This window comes from Lutjanus erythropterus, chromosome 2, assembly GCF_056507025.1.
Source record: "Lutjanus erythropterus isolate fLutEry1 chromosome 2, fLutEry1.hap2, whole genome shotgun sequence".
Taxonomy (NCBI): Eukaryota; Metazoa; Chordata; class Actinopteri; order Lutjaniformes; family Lutjanidae; genus Lutjanus; species Lutjanus erythropterus.
Window position 1 is genome coordinate 31,286,007 of NC_139318.1, and position 22,010 is coordinate 31,308,016.

General features: G+C 39.1%; 1 protein-coding gene and 1 pseudogene across 2 annotated transcripts in view; both read right to left on the minus strand.

The window, feature by feature from the left end:
* myg1 (myg1 exonuclease) overlaps window positions 1-17,791 on the minus strand; it is a 30,361-nt gene extending 12,570 nt beyond the window's left edge. The window contains exons 1-7 of one of the 2 annotated variants that reach the window (XM_084737039.1): window positions 17,695-17,791; window positions 17,422-17,561; window positions 15,425-15,537; window positions 8,937-9,096; window positions 6,643-6,792; window positions 2,293-2,415; window positions 1,882-2,063 (exon numbers count right to left, since the gene is read on the minus strand). In XM_084737039.1, the coding sequence (XP_084593165.1) occupies window positions 1,882-2,063; window positions 2,293-2,415; window positions 6,643-6,792; window positions 8,937-9,096; window positions 15,425-15,537; window positions 17,422-17,550 (857 nt within the window). In that variant the 5' untranslated portion in view covers window positions 17,551-17,561; window positions 17,695-17,791. Of the gene's footprint in view, window positions 1-1,881; window positions 2,064-2,292; window positions 2,416-6,642; window positions 6,793-8,936; window positions 9,097-15,424; window positions 15,538-17,421 lie in introns of both variants that reach the window. The other variant, XM_084737033.1, reaches the window with a different exon arrangement.
* Window positions 17,792-20,845: 3,054 nt separating this feature from the next.
* On the minus strand, window positions 20,846-21,412 carry LOC146331937 (neurofilament light polypeptide-like; annotated as a pseudogene).
* Between the last annotated feature and the right edge of the window lie 598 nt (window positions 21,413-22,010).

A 22,010-nucleotide genomic window follows, 5' to 3' on the forward strand; every position in this document is an offset into this window, starting at 1 on the left:
GTGACTGACATTACAACCCCAGTTTTTGGTCTAGACTGAAATATCTCATCAAAATATTAGACGCACTGTCATTGTTGTTTATAGAAACATTCGTGGTCATCCGAGGACAAGTCCTACTGACTTTGGTGATGTTCTGACTTTTCATTTAGTGCCACCATGAGGCTGACATTTGCTCTGTCTTTAGTGAAACTGCTTAAATGTTCTCCTCAGAGTAAATTGTAATAATTCTGGTGATCAATTAACTTTTTATTGAGCTCATCAAAAGTTCTTTCTAACACTGGTTTATTTTACATTAGCTTATGGCATTCTATTCCTGCTTTATGTTCATTTTATGTCTACTTTTATTTGAAGCACTTGTAGCTTGTGATTTCTTTGTTGTAAAGCACTTTGGGTATTTCTTGTATGAAAGCTGCCATAGAAATAAAGTTCATTATTTTTAGAAATATCTGCAAAAATAATGCTATTCCCATGTGCTCTGTTTTGTGCTAATTAGCAAATGTTAGCATGCTAAGATGTTGAAAAAATATCAGCATGTGAGCATTGTCATCGCGAGCACGTTAACATACTCATGATAACATTTAGCTCAAAGCATCTGAGAGCCTCACAGAGCCGCTAGACGGCTGTAGACTTTTAGGCCTTGTTCCGACTGCCAGCGCAAATCCATTATTTCGGCATATCCATATGAATTTTGCAAAGTCTGCACGTTGGGGGTAGGCTTCTAAACAGGCTGTCTCCATTTCTCATGCTTCCAGGGTGGAAAAACTGCGTCACCACTGACAGAGTTACTGATGTCATCAGCACAGCAACCCATACAGATAGGTTGGTGACAAATGGACACACAAATCTGATCTCATCACTTGCAGATTACAGCACAGTCTTGTCTTAAAAATCTGATTTGATAAACAAACCTGATTTGCCTGCAGTCCGAACAAAGCATTATTCTTGTTACAATAAGAAAACTTTTTGCCGGTCAGACTCCATAACTGCACAAACGCTGCTGATTTGGTCTTAAGTGGTCAGAAAAAAAGAGTCAAGATGCACACTGATATCTGACCTTTTGTGACCGTAAACACTCAGTGATGCGGATTTGCAGCTTCTGAGTGGACTAAATCATATTAATTTTACAAGAGGTTTGTGAGTTAACAATGGTGTGCATTCAATAGACCAATCATTAAAATTCACTCTCATAGAAATCCTCGGATATGTTTAAATAGACAGCTGGAAATAAAAACATCTGTCAAACTGCTAAACCAGCATATACTGTGAATCTGCCAGCTTGCAGTTTTTGGAGCAGAGGGTGTAATTAACACGAGGAAAACAAAAAAGAAACACCTGAGTGAGTAAGAGGGCCGAGCCTGGAGAAGGAAAGGGCTCAGGTGTCTCTGTTGAAGTGTTGGGAGTGTTTACATCCTTTCAACTCCTCAGAGAGCAGCGTGCGCCTTCACTAAATGATCATCCTCATCCTGCAAACAAGTATTTCTATCCAAGCAGGAGTCTGCCTCTCGCCGGATGACACGTCAAACTTAGAGTAGTTGTCAAATGGTCCGATGAGCATGAAAGTTAAATTTTACGCCATGATTCGTCTCCGTCACCAGAGCACAACTCAATTCAACACGTCTGGGAGACTCCAGATCTGTGCCTGTCACTGTGTTTTCCACCAGCATTTAAAAAAAAAAACCAGCCTGGGAGAGTTTTGTGTGTGTGAGTCAGAGTCACAACATCCCTGAGTGAGTTCAGCATGTTTCATTTCTGCTGAGGTAACTCATGCAAGGTGCTCCCTCCACACATGAGATCACAAGCTGTACCTCATGAAGCAGAAAAGGCATTTAGATAACCTTTCATACAAATCTGACTAAAAATAGACTTTGGGCGAAGTCGCACCTGTTCTGGAAGGTGTTGAGCCCGGCGGGGACGCACTGGACCCTCCAGTGTCCATTCTGGTCGGGGTAAAGGACGAACTTGATGGGCGTCTTCACCTGCAGCTCCTTCTCCAGGGCAAACAGATGCTCCTTCCAGGGACAACCGCCCTGGGAGAACAGCAACACCTCCCCACTGGGATCCACCTGGAACCAAGAGGAAGAACCAGAAAATTGTGTGTTAATAATGTGCAAGATAAAAAAAACACAAAGAGTGGAGACCTTCAGCAACAACTTCCTCTTTCTGTGTAATTAAGGATTTCTGCAAGAAATTTCTTTTTTCAGGAATAAAGTGCCAATGTTTATGTTGTTAAAACAAGTTACAATGATTATACAGAGGACTATGGAACAAAAATGTGATTGGTTAGTTTTGTACCTGATGTCTCGCCTTAATAGCTTCCTCCACCACGACACGAGCCGGCAGCCAGGCGGACCGGTAGAAGTTCAGACGGTCCAGGAACTCCTCCCCAACCATCTTCATTGCCTTTCTGAAACCGTCCTGGTAAAAACACGTGTAAATGCGCATACAGTGTGAGAATCTGAGAGTAACGCTGAATCATATCAAGACATTTAGTTCTTTGACAACTGACTATACTTTAGATGTCATTTTTAATTAAAACCAAACTCACTCAAGATCATTCATGTCAGCACACCACCTCTGAATCCCAGTACAGTTTGATATCAAATACATTACAAGTGAACCTCTGTGGTGCATGAAATGTTGGTGATACAGGCTCGTACAACACCACACTAATCCTCGCAGCTGTGCTTCATCAGCTTCTTGTCATGCGCTGCACAAACCCCAGTCTGACCTCACTCTGTCATTGTCTCATGAGCAGAAAACTCAAGAGAGCATGAGACACAATTATAGGCACAGAGACATGCTATCACAAACACTTGCACCCCCGGTTTGTCATGCAAAAGTCTGATCTGCATACATGTGAGTGAGGAGGGGGCTGCGACGTTCCTGAATTTTAACTCTTGTGGATGGGGGAGCTGAAAATCCATTAGGTTTTTCAATTATCACAAACAGCCACAGTTGAGAGTTCAGCGGGTCAGTCTACCATCAAGATGTCTGCCAAACATTTTTCAATACAAATCTTTCACACTTCCTGATCTCCCTGAGCTGTCTCACCTCGCAATGTGAGTTAGAGAGCAAATGGAAGGAAAGTGCAGCGACAAGAATTACAATCATGTGAACTGAAATGTGGGGAAAAAAAAAAAAAAACAAGTAGGACAGCAGCTCCTCCACTGAGACCAACGATGGAAAAGAAAATTATCGGCATTGTCAACATATATGCAGTGCCTGGCTGCAGGTATCTCATGAGAGCGTGGAGAAAACAGGTCTGATTCCCTGCAGGTAGTTATTCCCTTCCTACTAATGAGAGATGGAAAAGTCACACTAGGCAATTTCTGAATGCATCTGTTGTGTTTACAACAACCAAAAAACCTTTTTTATATGAGGAAACCACAGTGGAGAAGCAGGACCCATCCATGGTGCAAGGTGACAAATTAAAGAGTCGTCAACTAGATATTGCTTTTTTGGACAAGCAATTATTTTCATCGTTGATTAATCTATCAATTTTTTTCCTCAGTTGCTCGATTAGTTGTTCGGTCTATAACATTAATAAAAAATTCCCAAAGTCCATTTCTAAAATCATTTTTAGAAACAACATCATCAGAAACAAGAAAAAAATTACACTTAAGAAGCTAGAATCAGAGACTTTGACTTTTTTTCTTGTAAAAAAAAAAAATACTCAAAATGATATTTCGATTATCAAAATAGTTGGTGATTAATTTAATAATTGATCATGTAGCTCTAATTGTTTTATTGCTGCATTTTGATATGGATATTAAATTTGGGATTGGTTTGTACTGATGCATTTAAGGTTTTTGTCTTTAAAGTTCATGTTTTTGTTATTGTCAGTCCAACCTTTCCAATTTAATTTAATTCAAGGATTTTGTTGCTCCTCTCCATCTTTTACAGTAACTCAATATCTTTGGACTTGAAGGCAACGTGAAGATGTCAGCTTAGGCTTTAGGAAATTGCAACAGGCATTTTTCATTTTTTGTGACATTTCATAGACACTTGGGGAAATATATGCATATTAACCAGAAGTACTCATATCTTTTACCAAAATAAAAGCAACAGTACCACAGTGTAAAAATACTCTGTTACAAGTAAAAGTCCTACATTCAAAATTGTCTTCATCTTAAGTAAAAGAATACTTAAAAGTACCAAAAACAAAAGTACTCATTGTGCATAATGGCTCAATTCAGAATAATATGTGGTATATTACTGGATTATAATTAGTGATGCATCATTTTGTATTTACATACTCAAAATGTGCAAAGTAACTAGTAACTAAAGGTATCAAATAAAGGAAAAAGTGAAGTAAAAAGTACAATATTGGCTTCAAAAATGTAGTGGAGTAGAAGTATATAGGCATTCAATGAAAATACTCAAGTAAAGTACAGGCATCTAAAACTTGCACATAGGTACAGTACTTGAGTAAATGTACTTTAGAGTTGTCTTGCAGCTCCACAAATTCATCAACATTTTCAAAATCGCCCCCCATGGATGTTAAATTTATATTGTGATCTGGGTGCCCTGGAAGCTCAGTTAGCAGAGCACACGCCTCATGTGCAGAAGCTGAGAGTCCTCAGCAGCAGCGATGGGTCTGATTCCAGCATGTGTCCCTTTGCTGCACGCCCTCCCCCGTCTCTCTCACCCTTTTCCTGTCTGTTGAAAGCTGTCCTATCAAGTAAAAGCTAAAGAAAAATCCTATTCTGATCTGAGTAGAGAAAAACAGAAAAGACATGATGACTGTTTATGTGCTGGGAATAATTTTGTTGCTATGAAAGACCATTAATGTCACTTTAAAACCTGTTTGTATGGCACTGTTATGTAGCGTGTCTTGTGTATTTTCCCCAGAAATGTTCTGATTGCAATTATTTTTGGCCAATTCTGATTTTCTTTCTAAGAACTATAATTGACAGCATTAAAAAACATTGTTGTAACTTTTCTTTAATGAAAAAATAAACTGCATGTTCATGATAAAATATTGATCATTAAATAACTTAACATTTTCTCCAAAAGTGCTCCAGGTTACTGCCAGGTCTTGTCCTCCTTTCCTGTTCTCTCTCTTACTCACCTTTGCCTTTTCAAACCTTTCCTCTCCCGTCTCCTCTCCTCCTGTCTTCCCTCACACTTTCTTGTCCTCTCCACTCATGTCCTCTCCTCTGTTTCTCCCTCTCTTCTTTCCACAACTCTTCTCTTCATCCTGTTATTGGCAGTGCCGCTTACGTGTGGCTGCAGCGATCCTTCATCTATTCAGAGCGGCATCTTGCCTGTTCTTTCTGCATGACGTGCTCAGTTCTCAGCAAAAATAGACAGTGAAAATGATCTGTTGATCATCGTATCAATATCACACCAGCAACGGGAGACCTTTCTCTACAGTTTCAATGTCTATATATGTACAATATGTCAAAGACATGAAAAAATGGGGTGAAAGGCAGTATTTTTCCATTGTGCTCTCTCTTCTTCTTTATGTCTGTTAATGAGCTTAAACAAAAATCACTGACCGCTGATTATGATTCTTTCCTTCTCTCCACAAACTAAATGTAAGAAGACACGGCTGGGGGGAAGCAGTGCCACAGCAGAAAAACCGTCTGTGTAGACTCTGCATTTTTGCTGTGCACATGACGTCAACCATCTACAGTAAATTTGACCAACCATCCAATTCCAGTCACCAGACGATCAATGGGTACATCTTCAGCTTTCCCCTCAATATATGAAATAAAGTACACACCATAATACCCCGAGTGTTCACGCGTCATGGTAGTAATCCATGGAGTGTTGTCACAGTTTGGTCAATAGCCTGGAGGCGCAGCCATTATGGAGATACTGGGATGTAAACAACAGAATGGATTACACGCTCAATATTCAGTCTAAGCAGACTTCAGGATGTCTAAACCACTGAGAAGTAAAACGTGTCGAAGCTGCTAAAACTTACAGAGAAGGACTTGGTCAACAGGGAAGGCCCTGACATTTTGAGAAATTAAAAGTTAACAGGTGGTGAAGATCTATATGAGCTAACTACTCTGTCTTGGAATAACCACGACCAACCAATCATTTTGCCTTCTACTTCCTATTCTGACATAGCGAACTACCGGTGTGGAAACCTACCACCAGATGGCAGGTGGATGGTGAGAGAAGCTCAGGTTCAGCTCATCAATGACATGTGTATTGTGAAAGTCAAGGTAGGTGATGAACTGATTTTTACATTTTGGGAATTAAAATATCTAAGACTTTTAGGATTTCAAGTCTGATAGTCTACTAGAACAACATTTTGGATCAAATGCCGATCTGTCATAAACATACAAACAATTAAAACAACCCTCTTCAACCACTTCATTAACAAAGTCAACTGATGAAAAACTAGTTCTTACAAGCTTATATTATGTGGGTGACCAAAACTGACTGTTTGGCAAAAAACTGCTGCATTCAACTGGAACTTCAACTGTTCCAGTAATGAGGTTGTGAGGTTTACTCCTTGTGAAATCATTTGTTCTTTAAAATATAACTACAAGACATAAAAAAATATGTTGCATTTTAATATCTTATACCACAGGTTCAGACCCACACACATAATAAACGTGCTGTATCAGACCTGCATCTGTGCTGCTGATTGTGGGAATACATTCATACTCGTGCATCCCTCACCTCAGTGTCCTGACTCTTGCTGTTCCAGCACGGATTCAGGTGGCTGACACGTGCGCTCAGCGTGGTGGAGACGGTGTAGCGGGCCTCCCCGTCATACTGTGAAATGCCATTGTCTACAGCATCCACCTCCTCCACGAAGTTCTCGTACAGCTGTGGGGAATTGAAAGCGACATGTGACAGGAGAGGTTATGGACCCGTAATGACACACGGGAATCAGCCGTTTTCTGTTTATGCTTATATTGAAAGGGAATAATTGCCAGTAAACCCTCCCTTTTTCAAGCTAGAGAGGATAAGACAAGACTTTCAGGAGGGAGAAATGCACTGGGATTACATTATCCTGATTGAAGTCCATTTGGTCACAGTGTATGGGCAGTTAGTCAAGACTTAAGTGCACGGCGAGGTCATTAAACCGAAAGGAAAAGACGAATCGCTGCTATTTTACAGTTCACTAGCAAACCTTCAAGAAGAAGTGGAAGAGGAGCAGAGAAGCAGAGACGTATTTAGTGCTGAAAAGTCAACACAGTACATTGGAAGGTCAATCACCAAGGGTTGGCATTTTACAAGTGGCTTACAAGTGGAACTAAGTTTTGGGGCAAAAATAGAGCTTCAGTTTGCCTGAACCGTCTGGCAGACGAGACACATGCAACATCCGAAAATAAATAAAGCCGCAGCCGTGAGTAAAAGGATTACTCGGGGCTTTAACGCACTGACACATCAAAAGGCCAATGATAATATGAGTTAATAGTGCTAATATTTATGGTGACCTCAGATTTGGCTGCCTTAATGTGCCTGGACATCAAAACTGCTTTGTGTGCCAAGGACTCCTGCTGGCCCTGCTGTCTGTAATACTTTAAATATAACTGCAGTGTCCCCGCTTTGAATCTGGCAGAGACACTTTGCCACATCCCCGTCTCTCTCCTTTTATTTCTGATCACACTCTACTGCCAACTGTCTAATTGAGGCAAAATGCCACAAACTGAACAATAAACATTCGGTATTTGACAGCGAGTGCATGGTTTCTGTTTTTAAAACAACCAACATGGAGATAAGTGTCCTTTAATTCCACTATAATTCATTTTACAGAGGGAACTGGAAGGCTAGCTTTCCTCTTCACATCGTAACAATTTTCTGTTCTCAGTCTTCCAACTTCACGATGAAATTGACAGTGGCTTTTTTTTAAAACTTTATGATGTATTGTTTTTTTGTTTGGATGTACAACTGTAAGTACTGTGGATATTATCTTAAGATTTTTTAACAGCCAAACATTTAGAAAAACAGAACAAAAACTAGAGAATAAATGAGAAACAAGCGTCCAGGTGTCCATTTTATATTTCAACTGGTCAATAAACATTTTCCATTGTGCCATAAATCATCCATTTCTTCAATTTACTAACAAAAACATTTCTCGGATGTAAGCAGCACTGTGAAAGGAACAGGTACACTGTATTTTTCTCTGATTACTCACTCTGAGCAGGTCATGTTTTCCATGGTATAAATCTCTTACTTTCTAACCGTTGTTCTATAGTAGGGGGGTCAGTATTAAATCAATTTCTTGTTATTGCCTTCTTTCTTGTGATCTATAATATATCGCCTAAATACCAATCATTATTAATGGCACAATCCTATATATATTCAATGTACATCACTTTGCATTTACCAGAACACCTTTAATTATATCACACCCATTTTACCAAAATGAGTGTAATTTATGATAAAAATGTATGTGTGGTTCACTCATTCCCACATGTCAGCTGTCTTGATTGTTCTGACTCAGTTTGTTTGCTCTTTATTTTTAGTGCAATGAAGTAGCAGGTTTTCCATCTGAACTCCCTCCATGTCCTTGAACTTGCAGTGGCGTGGTGTGTTTCGCACATGTTGAGCCAGTCTTCCACTGTAATTTAATGTTTAGTTCCCGCTTCCATTTAGCTTTAATATGCATATAGTAAAGGAAGCTTTACAGTCAGGTATAGCACTGACATTGTCCTGAATTTTGTCCCACACTCCATTTAAAATAATCCCTCAACTATAAATATGTATAAAAGTCCTCCACTCTTAGTCGTTGTCGTTCTATGATCCCCTTCTCTCTTAATTTCTAAAGTTTTGGTTTCACAAAATTAGTTTAAATCAAAATTGATGATTGATTTTGGGTTCAGTTCACTGGCCGAGACGATGTCTTTGATACAAGGGAGGTAATGGAAAAACATCCGTTTCCAACGGGGTGTTTGTGTTGTCAGTAAAACACAATGGTTGCTGATCCACTGCCTGCTACAAATCCGTCGTCTTTCCCCTCTCACCTTGTCATAGAGCACCTCCAGCTGCTTGTCGTCCTCCTTCAGCTGCGTCAGCTTGGCCAGCAGCTGACGTCCGAAGTGCAGGTAGACCAGGCCGGCCGAGCTGAGCTTGGTCGCCCACGGCTTGTCTGGACACAGGCTGTGGAAGGTCTCTGTAAAGGTCCTGAAAAGAGGGAGGGAATTCTGTTAGCTGACTGCAACAGAAACACTCTGGGTGAAAAAAATATCCATATAAAAACTGTCTCTTAAAATTGATTAAAATTTAAAAAATGCAATAATTCCTGAGTTCCAGCCTTGTAATTGTGAGGATCTGATCTATATTACTGTAAACTGAATATTTCTGAGTTTTGGACTGTCAGTCAGACAAAACAAGTATTTTCAAAATGGCATGTTAGGCTTCAGGACACTGATGGATTTTCTTCCCTATTTTTTCACTTTTTCTAGACCAAACACTTGCCTATCTTTCAAACATTTCAATGCTTGTTCCTCGGTTGGTCTAAAAATAGCATATGCGGTACAATAGGTCTGCTGTCAAATGATTGCCAAATTAGTCCAAAAGATTTTGATGATGGTATGAAAACAAAACAAACAGCCTCCTCACTGCAGTGCTTTTTCAAAGCAGCATGGTCACATGTATTGTTCAGCTGACACTTTGCTGAGCCACAGTATAAATACAGTTTGTTTTTTTATTAATAAAGTAGGCCTACTTTATAAATACAAAATTTAGGGTTCCTTATACCTGTATACATTCTGCATACAGCCATATTCTTGCTACATATGCTACATATAATTATCTATTTTTCAATCTAAAACGGCCCTGCGCTGGTGTTCATGATTCAATTATGAGCCAAAGTAATCGACTTGTTTCCTGACATGTGTGAGAACAGTATTCTTGTACTGCAACAAAAGCCATATAATGTATCAAGGAAATGGAAATCAGCTTATATCATAGCTTAAAATCAATTCATGATCTACATGCAGATGATATCCATCAACTCTCAATACTAAATCAAAGGCCAGGGAGATTAAACATTAGTGCTCTGCTCATAAGAAGACTATTCACATTTTTTCCAATAACTGTCCTCTTCAATAAAACGTCTGCTGCATCCAGATGTATGCTGTGCATTACTGGCTGAGTATCAGATATCAATAAAAGGGACTTGTATCCATAAATATTCTCTTCAGCTTCAGAGAGCCAGTTTGCATTGACCACAGAGAGAAAGCCTGCTCCGGCGCGTTTGTAAGCATGAGCACATAAATAAAAGCCACCGGAGGTCTCTCCTTAGCCACGTGCTGATATGGGTGGGCTCCAGCACCCAGCCACTGCTGGTCATTTAATTCAGGCTTAATTAGGATGCTTGGGCTGCAGCACAGCGGAAAACAGACCGTCAAATGAATGAGTGACATGCTAGGGAAGCAGGGGGTAATCACAGCCATTAAAAGGACTAATTGGCCAAGCTGAGGCATTTCTATGCTGATTATCGGGAGATGGGAGTGAATGAGTGAGAGGAAAATGACTGAGTCGAATCGAGAACGGCTGAAAAAGATATGCTTACCGAAAGAGAAGTCATCAAACTGTTTGTGTGAAATTAAAGATGGATACATCTGCTGGCAAACTAGCATTTACCTCACAGAACTAAATTAAGGTAAGTAAGTAATGTAGAATATAAAACCAGGAAAATACTTTAGCAAGAAGGAGGTGTCACAGAGCATTAACATACAACCTCAAAAGTTGGGACGCTGCATAAAACTTAAATAAAAGATAAAAGATACAAGATAGTCATTCAGACTGAACTGGATGTCTGCAACGCGGTCCAAAAAAACAGGAGCATGTTTATCACCGTGTTAAATCACCTTTTAAGAATTAAGAATATTGGGACCTGAGGAAACGAACTGCTTAAGTTTTCAAAATAAAATTCTTTTCCATTCTTGCTTGATATACAACTTCAGGTGCTCAACAGTCCAGGGTACCAATTTTCATATTTTGGGCTTCATAATGTGCAGGGATGTCTCTGTCTTTGTCTGGATGACAGCATGTGACATTTGTAAATGTCTTTGTACTATTTTCAGCTGCACAGAAGTTGAAAAGGATTTTTTTTATTTGTGTTTTACACAGCATCCCAGCTCTTTTGGAATCAGGGTTGTACGTAACATATAATGCACTGATTCCCATACTGCACCAGCTGCACCACTTACTTTTGCTGATCACTCTTCAGTATATAATTAGAAAGAATGGCTTTATTGCATACAGTTTATTGTGTGTGCAAAATTATCCTTCATGAATCTTTCCCGTACTCAAGTCATCACAAGAAACTCACAGACTCAAGAAACACTTTGAAGCACTTTAACAAAAGAATATACTGGCCAGTAATTTCCCATCATTCTCAGGCCCATTGTCCCGTAAAATGATGGGAAATTTGGTTTGTGGAGACACTATTAGAGTACTGTGTGGGCTTTGTGTTGACATTTTTTACTAGAGTTGAATCATTCAACCATTCAACAGTTCTTGATCGAACCATCGCTAAACTACATTTTTTTCTGTGCTTTTAGAGGAAAATGTTCAATCTAACAAATATATTGAATTGCTAAAGAAAGTCTTCAAACTGGATTGAGAAAATCCAATCTGGTTACTTACATCCTCCTTTCAGAAGCAGATGTGAAATGTTCCTTTTTAATTTATTTAGGTCTCACTGTGACCTTCAGTCTTGTAGAGGAGACTAAATTGTCTTATAGAAACTGTAATGGTCTCTGGGTCATTGCTGGTTTAACTCCTTCCTTTCTACTTCCTACAGTTCAATACTTGGCATTCAGTGCTGTAGGATCAGGGATGGAATTTAACATTTTGCATCACAGGATCTACGTCACTACGTCACAATACAAAGCTGCATGAAACCGGCTTTTCTACTAAGATTTCTCTGTGAAATGCAGACCACACTCATCACTGCTTCACTGCTGCAAAGATATATTTGCTAACTTTTGTTTCTTTGCTAAGCGGAGGCAGCAAGTGCACTTCTAGCATGAACAACCACAAACGTAATCCCTGCCAGATCTAATCTGTTGTGCTTTATTAACCTTCAGTCCATGTTTAGAGCGCATTTCTCATGCCTCTTACAGCCATTTCCTTCCCCGCTTAAGAAACTTCAGAGATAAAGGTTGTCCATATCTGCAGCAGTGTCTCACATTAGAGGTTGTCTTAAAGTAAAAAACTGATCCATTAATGTCATTTTTGTCATTAGGCTTCAGTTTATGTGGAAATAAAATGTAATCATACAGTCCATATTGCTTCTAAGTAGGGCTGCACAATATGGTAAAGAAATGGTAATGTGTTTATTTAGATATAGACATGGTGACAAGCTTGAATGAACACTTGCATTATCATTTTCACTGAAAAAAAAAATCATGATGATGTGTCATTTGTTGGGGACTGTACCAAACAAACATGTTTTCTTACATCTGGAGAACAAGATTTGTAGGTCAGTGCATCTGTGCAGCTCTATAGTACCTCATTATAATCCTGTTTTGTCACACATTATACCTTTCTCAAAAACTTGCAGCTTTTACCATTTGGGTGTGGCACTTGACCATATGGAATTTTTCATAATATTTCGATTAATTGTGCAGCTCCACCTCTGAAGTTTGGATGAAAAACAAGAAAAGACACGCCATGGGAATTTCAACATAAAGGTGTATCTTAAAGATGACAACATAGATCGATATTTTCAATTTGCATCAATCATGTTGGATCGCTGAACTACAGATCGATGTCTGGTTACACCCCTTGTATACGCTCTGACAGTGGCAGTATAAACTTTTAACGTGATTTGCGACCCACCAATTAACACAGAGAAGAAGGCAAGTTAGTCTGCAGATAAAACTTTTATCTGCAGACTAAGCAGCCACAGGCTTTTGGTTCTATAAAAGGCTTATTTTTGTATTTAACATTCAGGCTGATTTGACAGATTATGTCAAAGCCTTTAAACTGAATGATATCTGTGAGGTTTTTTGAAGAACTTTACTAGAAAAAGTAACTGAACATTTGAAGAGTCAGAACTTGACATATCAATCAGAATCTGTGTTTTTGTTGTAACAGTGATGTCAGTTAGATTTGGTTCAGTCAGAGCTATGAAATCCATATTTGCTCAGCTGTGCATAAACTACATAAACTATTATATGAACTTCTTTTTGAAATACACAAACATGAAATTATTTTATATTGTTTTACCTGTATTGGCCATGAGAAGCAGGTAATTATCAGTTAACGTACTGGCTGAAAAAAAATCCCTAATTCCATCTGTAATGTATTGGTACTGCTGTCAACTTCATCTGTGCACTGTCACACTTTTGAAAAAAAAGTGCTATGGAGATGAGGACTAATTGTCCTTGTCAGCTCCTTCTCCACCCCAGCCCACTTACATCCATCCCTGCCATCACAACCATCTTGCCCCCATCCGCGCGTGAGAGTGACAGCCACATTCTCCTGTGGCCCCTGACAGTGTCGTGGCAGCCTCTGTGCCTCGTGAACCAGCAGCAGGGGGGCGTTCAATTGAAGGAGCGCTAATTATCACTAACCACCTGCCAGGAAGAGAGCCCTGGCATATCTTTATCACCATGGTCATAAAAGCTATCGCTGATTATCATCAGGACATTAAGCTGACAAGACATCTGGAATAGGATGATTACTTGTGATGAGACTTGGAGTGAATGCAATCATTTGGAAGGAACTTTGGCAGGAAATTTAGCAGAAAACACAGAGTCTGATCCTTCATGATTCATGCAATTAGGGTACTTTAATGATGTCAGAACAGAAGCCAGAAAAAAATGTGCTTTCTCAGATCCCAGATATTGAAAATATTTTTTTTTAGACTTTGTTGTCTGGACAACAAAAAAAGAGCAACAGGTCTGAATTCCAGCTGGTCTTAATTAGTTAGTTAAGAAGCCATGATGGGCAGAAAGTAGAAGACGTGAACTTAAATCCAGGTCTTAAAGGCTAACCTGTGTATCAATACCTCTTTATGTTAGAACAGTGAGATCTTTACTTAAAGTGTGGGGTGGGTGTGGATTTGGGACCAGAGGGAAAATATAGAGTGAAATTCTTCCTGGCTTCTGAAATGGGGCCTGCCAGAAAAAGTTTGAGAACCACTCGTTTAGAATGAACACAGGCCTCACAACAAACTTTTATGGATTAATAGATTCTACTAGTTAATCTCAAATTGATTAATATTTCTGCACCTTCATACATGTAAATTACAGGGTTGAAACTTAAGATTATATTCATTCATTTGATGTCATTTCCTCTATTGATCCACTAACTGATTGGTCTAAAATGCTTTTAAAAATTCCCATAGCCCAAGGTGACATTTTCACAGGGTTGAAACTAACTTTTTCCCATGACATCAATTAGTCAGATGATTATTTTCTTGACTGTTTGTCTGTGACCATGATTTTCAAAGTGGAGGCCTCTGCAAACTGGAGGCAAGATAAAGGAAAACTGGTTTAAAGGAATGATCAAATAAAACCAAAGTGTTATCATTCTCATGTGTATTATTCTAAAATATAATTTATAAAATACATGTATTATTTTTTAAGTAAACAAATACATTCAGAGGGTGTTTTCTTTTTGCTGTTATACTGTCAATAGGTTTTTAAAGACACCTTACAAAAAGAAGTTCCAGGTCATAAGTTTCTAATATTTGGAGGCACAAAAGCTTGAAAATCTTTGTATATAAAATGTAAGAAATTTGTGAAAACTTCTATTGATTGACTAACCTATTAAAAGACTTATTGTATCATTTCCAGCTGATGCATTTATTTCTGTACTAAGGTAAGTGTGGCCAGTAACATCTCTAATGGAAAATAAGACAAGTGGTCTTTTTCCACAACAGACACTGTGACAGGTTACAGCAGGAGAAGTCCAGGTGCAATTCATTAGATTAATTATGGTTGCTGGCTCAATGACACAGCTTACTGGCGTATCTAAAGGGGCTGAGCCACCATTAATAATATTAGTTACCCCTGTGGCTTTGCAGCTGTGACATGTTCAACATGGATAAAGTCTATTGTGCTATTTTATTGCACTGTCCGTCACTAAAAAGACATGATGTGCATTTCTTTTTCATTAATGTGAATGTCGAGTAATATGAGAAATAAATACAGTAATATGGTATGTTAAAATATCAGTTTATGTAAAGAATAAAGTAACCAACAAGTTTATTGGACTGGACTACATGGTAATTTAAAGTCAAACTGTCACATTCAGCAGATGTACTCTGTGAGAAATGCAGCTCAGTCATTTCTTTGTTGTATGCATTTAGTATTGATTATAAAAACACTTTGTGATGAGTGGCCGTATTACAATACACCCACAATATGATTACCATGACAGGTGATACACAATAAGTATTATATTCCCCAGTCTCATTTCCAACCATCTATACAGATCAAAAACTTAATAAACTCAATCTCTCCATAGCTGCTTGCTGCCGAAGTTGTACCTCTGATGATGGTCGTATCGATGCCTCTTTGGGTCAAACTCTCCTCCCACGTCTACAACAATGTCACACTCTGCCAGCTGTGTCGGGTCTCTGGTCCGAATAATCTCGGCATCCTGTGCATTCAATAGAAAGTTTTGTAGAGCTGTAATCATCTGTCATCAAGCATCACACAGATCTTCAGGAAAGACGTGATATTTTGATTATATGTATAGACCTCCTTCAATCCGAGAGCCAAGTGCGTTTAAACCAATTCTACCAAGACTATTAATTATAACGTAAGTGTGGCACTAATTGCACTCACTGGAGGCAGCACTGCAGCAAGTTTTGAGTTCTAAAGATCACAATTCATAGTTTTTGACGACACACACTGCGTGTAAATGCACAAATGTAATGAAGTGTTTTTTTGATGAGCAATAAGCATCATGTCAGCTTCTCAAAATTATTACAATTTATAGGAAAACTATAGTAGTTGTTCACTGCTTGACATGAGTTATCTAGTTGTGCAGGGTTGGCCAGTAGGATGATATATATTGCAGAGGGGTGGGTATCCTTAGGATTTTATTGATACAGATATTGAGACTGATACTACTTGCTGATAATTATTGGTACTGATACTACTCGCCATAATTTGGTGTACAAAATAAAAACATGGCATAAATAGATGTGAAAAGATTCAACAGTTATTTTATTATTACTTTTGCAGAAATAAGTTAAAGCCAGAAAAAGGAGGATTCGTCAGGATTTGTTGGTGTTTGTCAAAGCACCAGAAATATAGTTGATTGTTGAGTCTCATTCCCAGGATGTCACACACCAATGTTTTGAGTTGGCAAAGCGTCCCAGGCACAACAAAATATGTGATAACAATACCGTATGGGCAGAAAAGTAGGGTAGACACTACCACACTCTTCTGATGGGCTGTGGGTGATGGCTGATAAAGATTATTTTTATGAGTCTATGGATTGTTTTTGTGAAAATCTAGTGCAGAATAGTTGGCCTTTGAAGTCTTTCCTCAATTATAACATTTGAGCCCACACTTTTAAATGCTTTGTCCTATCAGCTGTTTATGTAACACTTCCTAAATACTGATAGCAGTATCGTTTGTCCAGGAGCTTATTGATATTTCTGTATTGACTGGTGCATGAACTGGTACTGGTTTGGAACCAGTTCTTGATACCCATCCCTAATTGCAATATAACATAAATTTGTCCACAGTCAGTGATTCTTCTACAGTTACTGTGCTTGCTATTCCTTTAAAGTGTCTTCATTTGTCAGGCGTTTAATTTGCTCCATTTTCCCAACTTATATGTCTCAATTCATTGTAAAATATCAAGAGAGTTTATTTATATCATTATGTGAAATTCTAGATCCCATGACAGAGGATTTTATCATCCATCCATCCCGTCTTGAGTTTGGTGTTGGGGCAACAGTTTTGTTTACATTCAGAACAGAGAATGTGTCATTAGAGAGATAAATACTGGAAATATCATAATCACGCTAAATGGTTTAATTTCTTAACTACTGTTCAAATGAGTCCCACTTTGATGTCTAACTGTTCAGAAAATAAGTCATATTAAAACGGCCCTACATGCCCCTTAAGGGGAATGTAGATAAACATTAATATTGGTTATAAGGTGTTGCTTATTGGACTTACTTTCTGCCATGGCATTTGTCCTAAAATGTAAAATTTATGAGTACAGTACTAGAGTTATAAAAGATGTATGTGTCACCTATGCTGTTCCATTTATCTGCACAGCAGCACCCCCATTTGGAGTGTTATAAGATGACATAAGAGCCATTACAGAAGAATAAAATTAAAAACTTCTCTTAAAAAAACATCAGCTTATGCAACCTGAAGAAACACCTTTAAACCGCGGTGTTAGCAACACAGACTGTACTTTAACAACAGCAGTTAATGGAACATTACAGGTACCACATCATCCCGCCATAATAAACCCATATAGCAACGTGGTGAAGCCACAGATAATATTTGAACCTACCTTGTACTCAGGTAGCTGGCGGAGGAAGAAACAGGCCAGAACTTCATCGCAGTGAAAGGTTCCGTTATGAGTTCCAATCTTTTTAACGCTCATGCTTTCAGTGCACAGTCTCTTAGCTTCACTTGACATGTATCGTGCTTCTAAGACAGTAAAGCCCACAGAGAGTGAAGAGCAGCGGTTAGATTGAGAATTTAACAGCCTTAAAACGCTTGGTTTTTTGACTACGTTTATTTGAGACGTGATTTTTGTTAAATTAAGTGCAGCCGTACGTACACACAACATCCAACCGCGACTTCACACGAGACGCGCCGGTGGCGGACAGATTTAGCAACCGGACCGGATATGGTGCATCTGTTTAAGTGAACCGGAGAAACCCGGGGAACGGATAAGTGATTATTATTTTATTATTATTTTTTAAACCAGTCATCGTGCTAATACTAACAGAACGGAAAAGAACTGGTGCGGGAATTGTTACCCATGAAAAAGATTTCACAGATCATAATGTATTTAAAAAAAAAAAAAAAAAAACTAAACTTTTGTGACAGCAGAGGGCGCTGAAGGCAATGAAACAGCTGTGTTTTGAACATTTGGGTGTTTGAGGGCTTATAAGATAAGAAACAAGTGGTCAGCATAAGCAGCAGTGACATGCCACTGATATCTGGTCATACCAGATAAAAGGTTAAAGAAAATAACTTTCCTGATATTGTGTGAGTGACACTCTGAGGTGGTGTAATATCAATCTGCATTGAAATGTGTCCGTGGAAACAGGTACTTTCCTTTTAATATCAATCTGAATTTAGAGGTAAATGATTGAAAATATTGGACTTTTCTCAGGGCTTTAATTTTGAAAGTCTACATCAGACTTCCCTGACATTGCATGAGTGACAGTCTGAGGTGGTGTACTATCATTCTGCATTGAAATTTATAAGTGGAAACAGGTAGTTTCTTTTTAATATCAATCTGAATTTAGGTGGAAATACTAAAAAATACTTGACACTTTAGAGGGCTTTAATTTTGAAAGTCTATATCATTCTCAATCATAACTGGTCTGTGGAAACAGGTAGTTTCCTTTTAATATCAATCTGAATTGAGATGGTAATACTGAGAATATTGGACATTTGTCAGGGCTTTAATTTTGAAAGTGCATCAGATTTCCCAGATACCGTGTGAGTGACACTCAGAGGTGGTAAAGAGAAATGTTTTAAACAATTATAAAATAAAAGTTTGCCCTCTGGTGGTCATCTGTTCAGCATGTAGGTTACACATTACAAATGCCATGTGTAAGACAGTACACTGTTTAAACAGTACACTGATATAGATGGTGACAAAGCTTAATGTAGTGGATTGTCAAGTAATTAGAAATAAATGATAAATGGTTGAAAGTGTTAGTCAGAATTAGTGGATCAATGGTTGAAATGTCCAGTTTCAGACCTAAACATTTCCCGTTCAACTGCATAAAGAAAATGGGATTATATATTAATTAATTGTATGTCTTGACACAATTTTCACAGGTTTGAAAATTCAGAATAGACCCTTTTCACAGCAGCCATTTTAACACGCAGTAATAGATTAAATGCAGGTGTTAGATTCAAGATTCAATATGTTTAGTATTACACTGGTTTTACAAGTATAATCATGTGAAAAAGTTTGGCTTCTATATGCTCTATTGTGCCTATATAAAAATAACAGTTATTAACAGAAACACAAGTAAGTAATAAAACACAGAACTAGAAATCAAAAAATAATTTTTAAAAAGTAAAAAAAGTAAAACACAATGTTAGATAGGATGTGTATTTGTTAAATAAAATATACTATACAACTAAGCTTATATTGCACTTATGTGTGGGTCTGAGTGTGTAAGTGAGGTAAGTGTGTATGTGTTTGCTGAATATTGCATGTAGTTATTGATCAGATATTGCACAGGGGTTGAATTGGATTGTTCTGTGTGTTGTTGGTTATTTATTTATTTATTTATTTATTTAAGTGTCTTATGTTCGTGGTCTCTCAGTGCAGATCCTGGGACTCTTGTATGCCTGTGTTGTGTCTGCTTGTTATATTACATCTTCATTTATCTTCCAGATTCCTTAAAGGCCTTATTCTTCCTTTACTTACTTTTTCATTTATTTGTTGCATTGTATTTTGTATTATTGTTTAAATCCACTAAATTACTTTGTTATGTCAGCTATTTTGATGTTGTTTATATGTATAGTGCTTCCACAGACCATCTCTGAACACACATCACGTCCAACCTTGAAGCAGATGCAGCAGAAGACCGCACCGGGTGCCATTCCTGTCAGCTAAGAACAGAAAACTGAGGCTACAATTCACACAGGCTCACCAATATTGGACAGTAGAAGACTAGAAAAACGTTGCCTAGTCTGATGAGTCTCAATTTCTGCTGCGACGTTCAGATGGTAGGGTGAGAATTTGGTGTAAACAACACGAAAGCACAGATCTATCCTGCCTTGTATCAACAGTTCAGGCTGCTGCTGGTGGTGTAATGGCGTGGGGGAATATTCTTGGCACACTTTGAGCCTCTTAGTACCAACTGAGCATCGTTTAAACACCACAGCCTACCTGAGTGTTGTTGCTGACCATGTCCATCCCTTTATGACCGCAGTGTCTTCTGATGGCTACTTCCATCAGGATAACACAGCAGGTCACAAAGCTCAGATCATCTCAAACTGGTTTCTTGAACATGAGAGTGAGTTCACTGAACTCCAGTGGCCTCCCTAGTCAATCCAGTAGAGAACCTTTGGGACGTGGTGTAATGGGAGATTTGCATCGTGGAGGTGCAGCTGACAAATCTGCAGCAACTATCATGTCAATATGGACCAAAACATTGTTGAATCTGTTTATTCTGTTATTATAATCGGTTTATTCTGTCTTGATTTCCTGAATTTAGGCTTGTCCACCCCATCATTCCAGTGCTGGTCCTGACAGTGATGCAGCTGACTCAGAATTCCCTGGATAGCACTTACAAGTAACAAGCACCCTGCTTGTTACTGCTGGCCTTGGATTCATCCCAGTAAGACCTGTTTGAGGAGGACTGGCTGGATGTCATGGTGCGTGTCTACTAGCTTAAGGCTTGATTCCTTGCCCTGCACGTAAAATCTGCGTGCTTAGTAGTAGTCCTTTATGCAAATGGTAAATTAAAATGATCTAGTTTAAGGTGGCTCTTCAGCTCACACCAAAATGAGGCTGCAAAAAAGCACTTTCACCAAAGATGGGGCAGGTTTGAGGAATGCAGAACAAAATTTGTCCACATAAACCATAAACCATAAAAATTCAATTCATGCAACACGATCTTATAAAGAGAAATGTACCAGTACTCTATTTTCAATTTTTTTTCCATTGCTCCAGAGTCAGATATTGCCAATAATTGTCTTCTCTGTGGTGAGTGTTGACGTGTACAGGCGGGAGCTCAGCAGGTATGGAGCTGCAGACTGAAGGGAGGACTGAGTTCTCCCAAAGGATGGAGCAGCATACACATCCTGGGAGTAAATGCATCATCTGCTTCCTTCCTGGCATCCATCATCCGGCCTTCTGCCTCTGCTCATCCCAGCACTTCATCCTCATAATGCTTCTGCATGTTCCTCAGCACATCTTCCAGCTCATCCCAGTGGTCCTTGGCTGCCTGCTTCTCATGGCAGGCCTCATGCATAGCTGCATGTAGCTGACGGATCTCATGCTCGCAGGCCTTCTCCTGCGTCCTGATGGTTTTGAACTCAGCGCTGACCTGGGCAGCCTGGTTGAGGCAGAGCTCGGCAGTGGCCACAGCAGTGAGCATGGAGGAGGAGTAACTGGAGACAGCTCGGGTGTGCATTGGGTAACTTCTGTGTGAGGATACATAGGAAGTTATAGTGGGAGAGTGACTAAAGTGGGCAGACCTGGATCCTATTCCTGCACTTGCTCCATATTTTGCATTATGCACAACCACTCTCCTCTCATAGTTAGAAAGGAAGTAAGGGTCAAAGCTGGTGGAAGTCATGACTGCGGAGACAGGCCACTCCACGTCAGTGAACGCAGCTGAGCCGACTGCACTGTGAATCTGCATCACCCCGGCTTTTATAGAGCCAGTAATGACTATGACATCAGCTGTTTTTTGCAGGCATGCTGACAGAAGGAACTGATAATGGTGCCAGCCAGCCAGCTTCAGCCAAAGGAGAATGGGGATGGAGTGAGGAAGGGTGTGGAGGAGGAGGAGGATGCAGGGACGAGCAACAAGGGACTGCAACAGACGGGGTCACTGAGGACAAAAACAGTATATTGTTACTCCTACAAACTGCAGAAGGGGATATGCTGACAGAGACATAATGTATCTGTCATGTAACTGTACAGACAACCTACTGTCTGATGGAGGAGGAGGAGAATAAAGCAGCTTTTAAATGATGCTTTGTACTGTTTTCTATCTGTTTTCTGTGTTACACTTCTAGAAATAAATTTTATTAAAGGGTTCTACATTGAAAAGGTTTCCACCAAAAGCCCTTGAGAGGTTTTACATGGAACATGAAACCATTCAGAGGGTTCTACCATAAACCTTTTATATTCCAAAGGTTTTATCTAGAACGCAGGCAAGGGGTTCTACC